At 42.0% G+C, this 13,267-nt stretch overlaps 1 protein-coding gene across 3 annotated transcripts in view; it reads left to right on the top strand.

Annotated features, from left to right (window-relative positions):
* The window catches only part of polr1a (RNA polymerase I subunit A), a 445,779-nt gene that overhangs the window by 16,585 nt on the left and 415,927 nt on the right, over positions 1 to 13,267 (top strand). For all 3 annotated transcript variants that reach the window (XR_013932195.1, XR_013932196.1, XM_080415292.1), the window contains exons 7-15: positions 49 to 140; positions 1,425 to 1,505; positions 2,228 to 2,333; positions 4,434 to 4,584; positions 5,246 to 5,410; positions 6,751 to 6,873; positions 9,159 to 9,386; positions 12,156 to 12,263; positions 12,960 to 13,106. Coding sequence is in view for 1 of the 3 variants with exons in the window: in XM_080415292.1 (XP_080271418.1) it covers positions 49 to 140; positions 1,425 to 1,505; positions 2,228 to 2,333; positions 4,434 to 4,584; positions 5,246 to 5,410; positions 6,751 to 6,873; positions 9,159 to 9,386; positions 12,156 to 12,263; positions 12,960 to 13,106 (1,201 nt within the window). In the remaining 2 variants the exon portion in view is untranslated. The remainder of the gene's footprint in view (positions 1 to 48; positions 141 to 1,424; positions 1,506 to 2,227; positions 2,334 to 4,433; positions 4,585 to 5,245; positions 5,411 to 6,750; positions 6,874 to 9,158; positions 9,387 to 12,155; positions 12,264 to 12,959; positions 13,107 to 13,267) is intronic.

The raw sequence follows: 13,267 nt of genomic DNA, 5'->3' as shown, positions 1-13,267 counted from the left end.
GAGTGGGCGGTCAGTGGTGCTAAAACGTTGTCCTTGTGTGTGCCGTAGGAGTGGGCGGTCAGTGGTGCGTCGGGAACACAACAGCAAGCTGATCGTCACCATGCCAGGAGGAGGAGGACAGACTGGAGACAACACTGAAGGTACAAAGACAGAGTTAGTGTCACTGAAGGTACAAAGACAGAGTTAGTGTCCTTGAGCAAGACGCTGAACCTCTAATTGCTCCCAATCAGGGGCGTCAATTGGGTATGACAAGGTATGGCAGGTGCCATACCTTGGCTCCAGAAAAAAATAAAAATAATAATAATAATAATCATGAATAGTAGCCTAATGCAGGTGTAAGAACATTGTGTTTGTATTGTGTTATGGTATAATGCAGTGGTTTTCAACCTTTTTCATGCCAAGGACCCCTAAATTGTTATACATTTGGCCGTGGACCCCCATTTGAAAATGTTTTGTGCCAGGGACCCCCAGAAGCAAAGATATCAGTTAACTTTCGCTTTAAAAAATATAAATATTCAAAGATATGCACACTTTTTCAAGGTTTTTCAAAAATAGCAGATCTACAAGCTATGAGCTTGTATATCTGCTATTTTTGAATAGCCAAAGCTAAGTGGTTAAAATTGATTGTGACGCCAAAAAAAAAAAAATCTGCCGCGCCCAGGATAGGTGTCCCTTATTTTTATCTCTGGGAGTTGGCAACCCTAACCTTGCCATACCTTAGCTTTTGCTGAACTGACGCCACTGGCACCGGTCACGAGGACGTCCCACGCTAACATACTACGTGGATGTACTCAAATACAGTTAACTCATTCAGTGCCAGACTTATTTCTGGCTGTGTTGTCCCAGTGCCAGAGCCAAAAATTCATTGTAAAAAAAAAAGTGCTTGGGAGCCGAGATACAGCCTTTTTCAGTAAGAAGTTAAACAAGAAGTGAATGGAGCAGCAAATTTCCAAATCATGATCTCTTGGGTTCAGAACATTTTTTTCCCAAAAAAAAGTAAAAAATAAAATATATTTTTTTTGATAAAAAAAAAACAAAAACAAAAAATATTTTCATGACGTCTTAGACGTCACGTGGCGCTCAGGGCTTAACAATGGCGATAAAAACTGACGTCTTAGACGTCATGTGGCACTGAATGAGTTAAAGTCAGGTTAAATTACTTTCTTTTTTTTATTACAGGCTTTCGTGGTTGTAGATTAAAGGAGTAAAAGAGACATGGTGGATTCAGAACCCTAGACTCAGTGATGGAGGACTTTACTGGGCGTGCACCCGCCCAAGCACTCCAGTTTCCTTCCTTATTCAACAGCCACCAGCATTAGACTGGCTCTCAGCCATAACTCTCCATTATCCATCTTATCTTGCACGTTGTGAAGTTGCTGTGTGTAAGAGTGTCTTCTAAACTTGATGTTTGTTTCGCCCTCTAGAAGACCTGCTGGCTGGGAAGAGGGGCTACATGACTCCTAGTACTGCCAAAGACCATATCACTAAACTATGGGCCCAAGAAGGTAAGCATAGAATAAAGCAGAGTGCTTCTCAAAGTGGAATCTGGGGGAACCCCAGGGGAACACAAATCCCACAATGCGACAAAAAGTCTCAATGGGGTGACTAATTGATGAACTGTCCCTTAACCCATAAATACCTGGGACGCATCTGTGTCATTTTAGATTTCTTTGGCTATTCAAAAATAGCAGATATACAAGCTCATAGCGCGGCACCGAGTGCCGCGCTACGAGCTTGTAGATCTGCTATTTTTGAAAAATCGTGAAAAAATATTTTCCAGATTCTTTTCAAAAAACTGTTAGGATTTAGAAAACATTTTTAAGAATGGCCTCAGGTTTTAATGGGTTAAATGTTGTCATTTTATCAACCCTGGCCCCTTGCCATTTTTGTAATGTGGCCCACAGGTTCAGCTATTTGAGCATCCCTGCGTGATCATACTACAGCGTCACTCAAAAGTAGCAGATATACAAGCTCGAAGCGTGTCGCGTTTCAAGCCTGTAGATCTGCTACTTTTGATATTTTTGAATTTGAATCCTGAACAGTAACAATTTTTGGACATATGAGGTTTTCCGCCAGACAGAGACGATAACTTGCTTTTCATCCACTCTCAACGTGGTATCCCTGTTCTTGGGCATGTCATTGCATTGTCAAAAGCTCACAACGCATTGACTCCCTCCTTCCTTGCTTCCTTCCTTTTCTTCTTCTTTGCTTGTGTGTGGTTGTCCAGGTTTCTTCCTCAGGTGTTTGTTTCCAGGACTGATGCAGGGACCAGACGACATTGCTTTCTATCCTGACATGTTCTTCCTGGAGCTCCTCGTGGTCGCTCCCAGCAGGTACCCCACACGCACGCACGCACAATCGGTAGTTGTAGGGGCCGCAGTCCGAAGAAAGAGAAAAGGAGGGACAACAAGAACTCAGTCACACTGTCAGTCAGTCACAACAGGAGGGAGTAGAGGCTAAACACACACAGCAGTGGTTTTCAACCTTTTTAATGCCAAGGACCCTTAAATTGTTATACATTTGGCCGCGGACCACCATTTGAAAATGTTTTGTGCCAGGGACCGCCAGAAGCAAAGATATCAGTACATTTTTTGCTTTAAAAAATATATAAATATTCAAAGATATGCACACTATTTCAAGGTTTTTCAAAAATAGCAGATCTACAAGCTCATAGCGCGGCACTCGGTTTTCAGGATCTACTCCAGTCTGCTGGCATGAAAGCAGAGTACATTTACGTAGCTTTTATAATTGTAAAGGTTTTATCAACTGATAATAATGTAAACACACAAAGGTAAATCCAAGATCCCCCCCAAAAAAATAAATAATAATAATAATGATAATAATAATAAATACATTAATAATAAGGGTAATAATAATAATTTAAATCTATTTTTGGAAAATGAGAATCGATTCTGAATCGTCCAACATTAGAATCGCGATTTGAGTATGAACCGATTTTTTTCCCACACCCCTAATAGGGAGGTGCAAGACCGTTACGGGCTTTGAACACAAACAAGAGAATCTTAAATGTCACACTACGCTTCACTGGGAGCCAGTGGAGAGAGACAAGGACTGGTGAGATGTGATCTCTTAGCTTGGTGCCTGTCACAGGCCTGGCAGCAGCATTTTGGATCAGCTGCAGACGTTTGAGAGTCCCATCAGCGAGTCTGCTATAGAGGATGTTGCAGTGGTCCAGCCGTGAGAAGGTTATCATGAGGACAACCCTCAACAGCTCACTGGAAAGAGAGGAAGGGCTTGATATTTGCGATCGTGCGCAACTGATGGAAGCAGGACTGTACCACTGATGTCACTTGTCTGTCGAATTTGAGCTCCAATTAACACATTGAGTGCCAAAAACGGTCCGGACCGTTTTTCATAATCCAAAAGAGGAGTGCCAAAAACGGTCCGGACCTTTTTTTTTTTTTTTTTTTCACAGCACCAGAAGATATCATTTTTCGAAGATTTAGACTCCAATCCACTTCCTGGTTAACTTCTGACTTCAAAAGCCTGTATCTCGGCTCCTGTGTACTTTTTTTTTTTACTATGTATTTTTGACTATTTTCGACTATTTTCAACTGGCTGCAACTATGGAACGGATTGCCTAATGTTTTTTTTTTTTTTCCCCGATTGTACGAGACCTCTATGTATGTAATGAGGGGATCACCGTGAGGACGGTGATCACTGAAAATATTTTGTGACTACTTGAAAAAGGTTCAAAAATGGTTAAAAATCCAGGCACTGACTTTACCCTGTTTAAAAAAAAACCTGGCACTCGTCGATGTGTTAAAAAAGAACTCCCAAGTTCTTGATATGGGGTTTGACCAAGGGGGCCACATTTCCCATGTCACTGGTGCTCCGGCAGACTATGTTGGTGGACCCACAGAGGACACACACACACATATACACACACACTACACACTACACACTCACACTAACACACTAGGGATGCGCCATATTAACATTTTGTCCGATAACCGATTAATGATCAATTGCATGGTCAAATGGACCGATACCGAACTGTCAGACTTCTAATAAACAGTGTATTCTTATTACCTGATTCATTAGGCCTACTGATGCACCTAACAGTAATCAAAGTGTTTTACTTAAGTAAAAGTATCAATACTGCAATGTAGAAATACCCTGTTACAAGTTAAAGTCCGGAATTCAAAATTTACTTAAGTACAAAAGTATATCAAAATACACAAAGTATAAAGTACTCATTATGCAGAATGTCCCATTTCACAAGTTTTCAAATGTATAAAATTGCATAAAATGTATACAATTATTTTTCTTTTGAGAATAGCCGATCTACAAGCTCACAATGCGTCACACATGCATGCATTCACATGCATTGTGAAGGTAAAAAAAATGAATTGAACATATGCTTAAAGGCTATATATTAGCATTCTATTAACATTCTAGCCCTCCTCCAGGTACCGTCCAATCAACCGTCTAGGAGACCAGATGTTCACCAACGGCCAGACGGTCAACATGCAGGCCGTCATGAAGGACTGTGGAATCATCCAGAAACTACTGGCCCTCATCGCCGGCGAGAAGTTCGAGAAGGTCGCACCCGAACAGGAGGTGAGAACTGTGATATATATATTTGTCTAAAGCGAACATTTGTAACTCAAATCTTTGCTTCTGGGGGGTCCCTGGAACAACATATTTTAAGATGGGGGTCCGTGGACAAATAATATTGGGGGTCCTTGACATGAAAAAGTTTGAGCACCACAAAAAAACATACGTTTAAAAAAAGTTTAAAAAAAAACCTGCTTCCCCAGAAGAAAAGATTTGAGTTACAAATGTTCGCTTAAAAAGAGCTTGTAGATCTACGATAAAAAAAAAAAAGCTGATATACAAGCTCATAGCGCGGCACTCGGTGCCGTGCTATGAGCTTGTAGATCTGCTATTCGGCCTGCTATTCGGCCACGGAATTGAACCCCGACCTCCCAGTCTCAGGGTGTTACAGTAACAAAGCAGTGGTGGACAGTAACAAAGCAGATTTACTAGATTTTCTTTTGAGTATCTGTACTTTTGGATACTTTTGGATGACTTTCACTCCACCACAGTTCAAGACAAATATTGTACTTTTTAACTCCACTAAAGATTCTAGGAAGGGGGAAAAAAAGTGCTTCATGATGAATGAACCCTACCTCAAATAATAGTGAACATAACCAAGCCGGTCTACCTATTGTTTTGGGAAGCATTGTTGTGGCTAACCTGCCCTGTTTGATTCCGGCAGGTGTCGGAGCAGCAGGTAGACATGTCTTTCCTCTCCGGCATCGCGGGGGAGACGTTAACGGACAAACTCTACACGGTTTGGATTCGTCTGCAGAGTCACGTGAACATCGTGTTCGACAGCGACATGGACAAACTGATGACGGAGAAATACCCCGGCATCCGACAGGTACAACAATGAACCCACTTTTAACACATTCACCGCCATTGACGGAGATCTCCGTCATTTCATTTTTATATTATTTTATTTTTTGAAAAACGTCCAGAACCCAAGATAACGTGATCCGAAGATTTACTGCTCCATTCACTTCCTGGTTAACTTATTACTTTAAAATCCTGTATCTCGGCTCCTGTGTTTTATTATGTATTTTTGGCTATTTTCAACTGGGTATAACAAGCGAACGGGAGGTCGCGATGACATTTTTGTTTTTTCACGGAAGCACAGTGAAACCCTCAGTGATTAGCAACCATCAGGGGATCGATCACACTGGAGCTAAATATTCTGTGACTACTTAAAAAGTTTTTTAAAAAAACTGGCAGAAGCTAAAAAAAACATATGCATAGTACCTGGAAGTGAATGTGCTAACCCATTAAGACCTAGGACGCATCTGTGTCATTTTTAGATTTGAGCTAAAAAAGCATTATTTTACACTTTGGCTATTCAAAAATAGCAGATAAACAAGCTCATAGGCACCGAGTGCCGCGCTATGAGCTTGTAGATCTCACAACGCGTTGTGAGCTTGTAGATCGGCTATCTTTTGGTGAATTTTCCCCCCAGAATAGGAATGCTGGGGTTTAAGTGGTTAAAGGCCAAGGTCTGTCCAGTCTGTCCTAAATAATGTTTGGGGGAAAGATTTACATGTTTACGTACCGTTAATATGACAAAAGGTGCTATAAAGTAAGAATGTAATTCAGGGCTGCCATGGATGAAAAAGTTATTTACAGGGGTGACCTGAGCCAAACATGCTTGAGAACCACTGCATCATTTGACTGTTTTGTCGACATAAGTAATGGCAGTTATTTGGCCGATATTTGCTGATTTCTTTTCATAAGAATAATGAGCAGAGCAAATAACTTTTCTTCTCGCGTTTCGAGCTTGTGGATCTGCTCCTACCTTTGGATGCTTTTGTGTGACGCTGTAGTGTGATCGAGTAGGGCGTTAATTTACGAAAAAAAAAGAAATAGCAGATATACAAGCTCACAACGCCTCGCAGCGCGAGGCGTTGTGAGCTTGTAGATCGGCTATTTTTGGCAAAGAGGTGTTTGGTGTAGAGGGGGAAAAAGAGCAGACCAAGTGAACAAAAAAATGTTGAACCTAAAACACAGTGTTATACAATGTAGAGGGGGTCCCTGCTTCATCTCTCTCTCAGCTAGGGGGTCCTTGGCCTGAAAACGTTGAAGACCCCTGGTATAACGTATAGGTGTAACAGGTCTGAATGGGTTAAGAACAATGGAGTGTTTGTGATGAAGACGGTGCTGTTGTTTTTTCTGTTTTTTTCGTCCTGACAGATCTTGGAGAAGAAGGACGGACTGTTCCGGAAGCACATGATGGGTAAAAGGGTGGACTACGCCGCGCGCTCCGTCATCTGCCCCGACATGTACATAGGAACCAACGAGATAGGGATACCTATGGTACGTTTGATGTGTCATCTGCTCCTGACTAGGGATTTTAACAATTCCGATTCCTTAACTCATTCAGTGCCACTGGACGTCTAAGACGTCCGCTAATATAAGCCCTGAGTGCCACAGAACGTCTAAGACGTCCAATGAAAAAAAAAAAAATGAAAAAAATGTTCAGAACCCAAGATATGATGATTTTGAAGATTTGCTGCTCCATTCACTCTTTGTTTAACTTCTTACTGAAAAAGGCTGTATATCGGCTCCTAAGCACTTTTTTTTTTACAAAAAATGACATTTACAATGAAAATACAATGAATTTTGGTTGTGGCACTCAGAGCCAAAATTCCATAAATAAGCTTGGCACTGAATGAGTTAAAGGTTCTATGACATTCATTTTCACTTTTTAAATTTTTTATGTTATTTGGGGGGTTTTATGACCTCAATTACACCCAAAAAAACGGAACTTTGAACATTCAGTGGATATTCTGTGGTCTGTTTTTTTTATATAATTAGGCTGAAAAGTAATCTGAGATTGGCCCTTGGAGAGTGAAGTCATAGGCCATTAATCCCGCCCACTACCCTCCTCGCCCCTCCCCTCCCCTATCCTTTCCTTTGGGGGGGGCGGAGCAGAGGTGATGATTGACAGGCAAAATCCCTCAACACCGACACCCGCAGGCAAAGATTTCTTTTTTCATTGCAGTCGAAAAGGCTTTAGAAATGTGAGAGAAAAACACCTGCAATGGATCACGAGAGTGGAATTTTCAGTAAAAACTTTTTATACACGTTTGAAGGACCATGACAAACCCTTTTAATGTGTTGTAAAACTGAATGTCATGAAACCTTTAACGGTTCCCTTTAACGATTCCTATACATTTGAAAAGATGTATATCAATTTGGCCTTTTATTATAATTGGTTCTCAAAGGAGTTATGCTGGTCATTGAAATAAAAAAGTTTGAGAACCAATGGTATAGTACAGCAGACGTTTTGGTCCACACACCAGCCTCTGACTGTGTGATCAGCCAGCTCCGGAAAAACTTTTCCAAATGCAATGGAACCGATTCCGGTTACCGGCTCTTCATCAGACCGGTCTGATGAAGGGCCGGTAGGGCTGGAAATGTCATGTCCAATCCAGTGTTGATTTTGACAGCACATTTTTTTCGTTCGTTTTAGTCATAGTCTTTTGAATAAAATTCCATTTAGTTTTAGTCATATTTTAGTCATCTGAAATGTTTTAGTTTTTGTCTAGTTTTAGTCGACTAAATCTACAGTTGATTTAGTCGACTAAAATGTGTTTTGGCGGTGCCTTGATGGCGTCGTAATGGCTGATTTTACACTACAACGATCTACAAGCTCACAGCGCGTCGCGCTGCGAAGCGCTGTGAGCTTGTAGATCGGCTATTTTCAGAGTGTAACACCCGAGCGCAACCAAACATAAAATTACTTATCTTTTAGTTCTACTAGGGGCGGCAGTGGCTCAGGGTTAGAGTGGCCGGGTAAAGTGAACTGGAAACCGCAAGGTTCCCAGTTCGATCCCGGGTTCCCCCCAGAGTTAGTGTCGAAGTGTCCTTGAGCAAGAGGCTGAATTCCTAATTGCTCCCGATGAGCAGGTTGGTGCCTTGCATGGTTTCCTCCGCCATCGGTGTGTGAATGGGTGAATGTAATGCACTAATCTATGTAAAGCGCTTTGGATAAAAGCGCTATATAAATGCACCATTTACCATTTACTGGGTCTCTTCTCCACTAGTCCCTCCCCAGCATTTTAGTCTAGTTTTTATTTGTTGACGGAATTGTCAATATAACTAGTCTTAGTTCTAGTCATCATAGCTTAGTTTTTCTTTAGTTTTCGTCAGTGAAAGAAGGGAGTCGACAAACATTTTTCGTCATAGTTTTAGTCGACGAAATCCAGGGCCGGATTACCCATAGGCCGTTGGGGGCGAGTGCCCTGGGGAGCGAGTGCCCTGGGGAGCCAGCCAATGGGGGCACCCCAAAAAAATAAAAAAATAAAGTAACCAAAAACCGAAAAGAAACTAACAAAATCCGCCAATTTTTCGCGCGAGTGCACGATTTCGGCGACCTCAACTTGAGGTCGCCCTGGGGCACCACATAGTGCTAATCCGGCCCTGACGAAATCAGCACTGGTCCAATCAGTGGTGGTAAAGAAACCAATAAATGTTAAACTTTGGAGCGTGATCCAGTGCGCGGACTTTATTGTCTTTGGAGTCTGACCTCAGCCCAGCACCTGTTTTTTTTTTTAGAGCGTGGATGTGCGTGGCTTTTATTGTGGCGTTTTCCGTAGGTGTTTGCCACCAAGCTGACGTACCCCCAGCCGGTGACTCCCTGGAACGTGAAGGAGCTGCGGCAGGCGGTGCTCAACGGGCCCAACGTGCATCCCGGCGCCTCCATGGTGATCAACGAGGACGGCAGGCGGACCATCCTGTCGCCCGGCAACCCCACGCAGAGGGAGGCGGTGGCCAACCAGCTGCTGACCCCGTGCCCCGGGCCGCACAGGATGCCCATGAAGATAGTAAGTACAGAGGACTCAGGGGTGATGCAACTTTGATGATGGAGAGGGCCAGTTCAATTCAATTTTATTAACCCATTAAGACCTGGAGCCGATTCTACAAAATGCCTTCTAAATCCCAACAGTATTCTTGAAAAAAAAACCTGTATGTTTCTATATCAGTGGTGCTCAAACTTTTTCATGTCAAGGACCCCCAAAATTATATCTATTTGGCCGCCGACCCCCATCTCAAAATATCTTTTTCCAGGGACCCCCCAGAAGCAAAGATTTGAGTAAAAAATGTTCGCTTTAAAACAATATATTCAAAGATTTGCACACATTTTCACGATTTTTCAAAAATAGCAGATCTACAAGCTCGTAGCGCGGCACTTGGTGCCGCGCTATGAGCTTGTATATCTGCTATTTTTTAATAGCCAAAGTGTTAAAAATGTTCGCTTTAAAAGAATATATTCAAAGATTTGCACACATTTTCACGATTTTTCAAAAATAGCAGATCTACAAGCTCGCAGCGCGGCACCGAGTGCCGCGCTGCGAGCTTGTAGATCTGCTATTTTTGAAAAGTTATTTTGTTTTTGTTTTGAGCAGATATACAAGCTATGAGCTTGTATATCTGCCCTTTTTGAATAGCCAAAGTGTAAAATAATGCATTTTAGCTCAAATCTAAAAATGACACAGATGCGTTCCAGGTCTTAATGGGTTAAAGTGTCAAATCACAACATGTTGTCTCAAGACACTTTTACATGTAGAGCAGAGATGGACGGATTCACAACGGAGCGGTGCCAGACCCAAATCGCCGAGATTTCTTTTTTTGCACTGGCAGATTCGTCTGGTCCCAGGCTAGAGCAGAGACCCGGCAGTCCCACCCTGAGCAAGCAATTTTGCGACAGTGGCAACGAAAAACTCCCCCTTAACTGGAAGAAACGTCAGGCAGACCCTGGGCTCTAGGGTGGAGGCCTTCTGCCTCGACCGTGTCGGGGGGGAAAGAAGAGAGAGAGAGAGGGAGAGACAGAGGAGAGACAGAGAGAGAGAGATACAAGTGGTAGTAATAACAATAGTAGCAAATATAATAGTGTAAGATAGTATATACTAATATAATGTAGTACAACAATAATGTTTATACAGTATATAATGGCATGATATAAGAATGTTAACTCGTTTCCCGCTATGGACGCATAAAGTCGTTCTATTAAATAGTGCACTTGCCCGCCAAGACGCATAAAGTCGTCGCCCTGGCTATGGGATTTTCAGAAAAACACTTTTAACTCAGTTGCTGTTTTTTTGCATTGAAAACCACCGTTTTCAGCGGGCCTCAGCCCCAAAATGGCGGATCGCGGTTGGAATGTTGCTGTTCCTCTGAATACACAGATCCCTCCGCCTACCCACGGGGACTATTTTTTTTTAGTTTTTTTTGTAGACGATGTCGCTTCCACAGCGTTTCAAATATCATCGGATTAAGGTAATTACGCTGGCAAGGGGATAACAAACGATGTTTAATACCTTGGCGGGTGATGTGTTAAGATAATATACAGTGTAGTGGTATAGTGTAATGTAGTAGAAATCCACGGTCGTGCTCCATGGAGAGGCCCGGTCCGCAGTCACCCTCTTGATCTGCAGCTGGGGGTCCGTAATAACAGTCCATGGAACTGCGAAGTGGGAGATAAAAGAAACTCCGGGAAGCGGGTCCCCGGATGTGGAATTTAGATTTAGATTTTTTTAGACGCGGCCTCAGGTCTTAACCCATTAATACCTGGAACGCATCTGTGTCACTTTAGATGTCTTTGGCTATTCAAAAATAGCAGATATACAAGCTCATAGCGCGGCACCGAGTGCCGCGCTATGAGCTTGTAGATCTGCTATTTTTGAAAAATCGAGGAAAAAAAAATTGGGTTTTTCTTTCAAAATTTCTTTTGGATTTAGAAGACATTTCTAGAATCTTCTCAGGTCTTAATGGGTTAATGGGTTAATTACAATTGCAACAGTGGGACACAAACCCACACAACCAAAGGGAGGAGGAGGAGAGGAAGAGAGAGGACGAGAGGAGAGAGGGAGGGGGATGTAAGGAAGAGAGGGCCACTGTACTTCCACACTCTCTCCAGAGGGCCACATGGCATAATACTGTCGGGCAGACAACTCTTTATCTCCGTATTTTAACCTTTTTCGTAAGTGAGTGCCGTACTTCACCATTCTGTGTCACACAAAAGTAGCAAAAACAGCCGATCTATTAGCTCAAAACACGTCGCAGTGCGCCGCGTTATGAGCTTGTAGATCTAATTTTTTTTTTGCTATTTTTGAATTGGAATCCAGATTTCTTTTTGTGCTATTTTTTTTTATGCCAGAGATTTTTCATTGAGAAAAAAAAAGTACTCAGGAGCCGAGATACAGAGCATTTTTTTTTTTGTTGAAAAAACGCATATATGCGTTCATGGCACTCAATGTGTTAATTGGAATCCTGAAAAGTTAAATTTTTATTTAATTTCAAATGCATTTAGTTATACTTATGTTAACTTAAATACAAATACATTGGACATAAAAAGAACGATGGAATTTTAATACTAGTCGTTAAGCTACTAATATAGCATGTTTGGAATTGTAACAGCTGAAATCAATCATATATCAGAATTCCGATATTAACCTGTTGGGTTGTCTAGGTGAATATCTTTCAAATAACAGATATCCAAGCTCACAATGCGTTGCGGTGCTGCACGTTACGAGCTTGTAGATCAGCTATTTTAACTGAATGCCGTGCTGTCCCCTGTGTGTGTGTCTCTCCAGGTGAATCGTCACATAAAGAACGGAGATGTGTTGCTGCTCAACAGACAGCCCACCCTCCATAGACCCTCCATCCAGGCCCACTGTGCTCGCATCCTGCCAGGAGAAAAGGTAGCGGCTCTAACTTTTTAACCCCTTTTGGGGTTGTTGTTGCAGCCAGTGGTGGAAAAAAGTACTGGAAAAAGTGGAAAAAAATGTGGTGGAAAAGTGGTGGAAAAAAATGTTTTACCTAAGTAAAAGTATCAATACTGCAATGTAGAAGTACTCTGTTAACAATTAAAAGTCAGGAATTCAAGATTTACATGAGTGAAAGTACAGAAGTATTGGTATCAAAATGTACTTAAAGTACCAAAAGTAAAAGTACTAAAATGTTTGAAAATAGCAGATCTACAAGCCCACAATGTGTCGTGATGCGACGCGTTGTGAGCTTGTAGATCTGCTATTTTCAAATAGCCTAGGTATAAAATAAGGCTAAAGTGGTTAATGTGTGGTTTATAATGTAATAATTTACATCTGCAAAGTAACTAGTAACTAAAGTTTTAAAATAATTGTAGTGGAGTAAAAGTACAATATTTGCCTATGAGATGTAGTGGAGTAACTAAAGTAAAAGTACCTCAAAATTGTACTTAAGTACAGTTCTTGAGTAAATGTACTTTGTTATTTTACACCACTGATCGCTTGGCTGTGTGTAGAACAGCGATAAAATAGCTATAGAACGATAATAAAACCTAAACATAATAGTATACTAATGAACAAAAATGTTTCAGCCATGAGATGTTATTTTTTGCTTTATTTTGATCGGTCCAGGTGCTGAGGCTCCACTACGCCAACTGCAAGGCCTACAACGCCGACTTTGACGGAGACGAGATGAACGCCCACTTCCCCCAGAGCGAGCTGAGCCGGGCGGAGGCTTACCACCTGGTCAGCACTGACCACCAGTACCTGGTCCCCAAGGTATTGACGCACCCAAGCCCCCCCCCCCAGAACCCAGTGGTTGCATAGACGCCTTAACCCATTCAGACATGAGGCCGATTCTTAGCTAATTGTCTTCCAAATCCCATGTTTCTACATCAGTGGTTCTCTAACCTTTTCATGTCAAGGACCCCCAAAATGAT

This window comes from Gymnoscopelus braueri, assembly GCF_963280865.1.
Source record: "Gymnoscopelus braueri genome assembly, chromosome: 20".
NCBI classification, from domain to species: Eukaryota; Metazoa; Chordata; class Actinopteri; order Myctophiformes; family Myctophidae; genus Gymnoscopelus; species Gymnoscopelus braueri.
The sequence above is the reverse complement of the archived record's forward strand: the minus strand, read 5'-3'. Positions and strand labels throughout refer to the sequence as shown.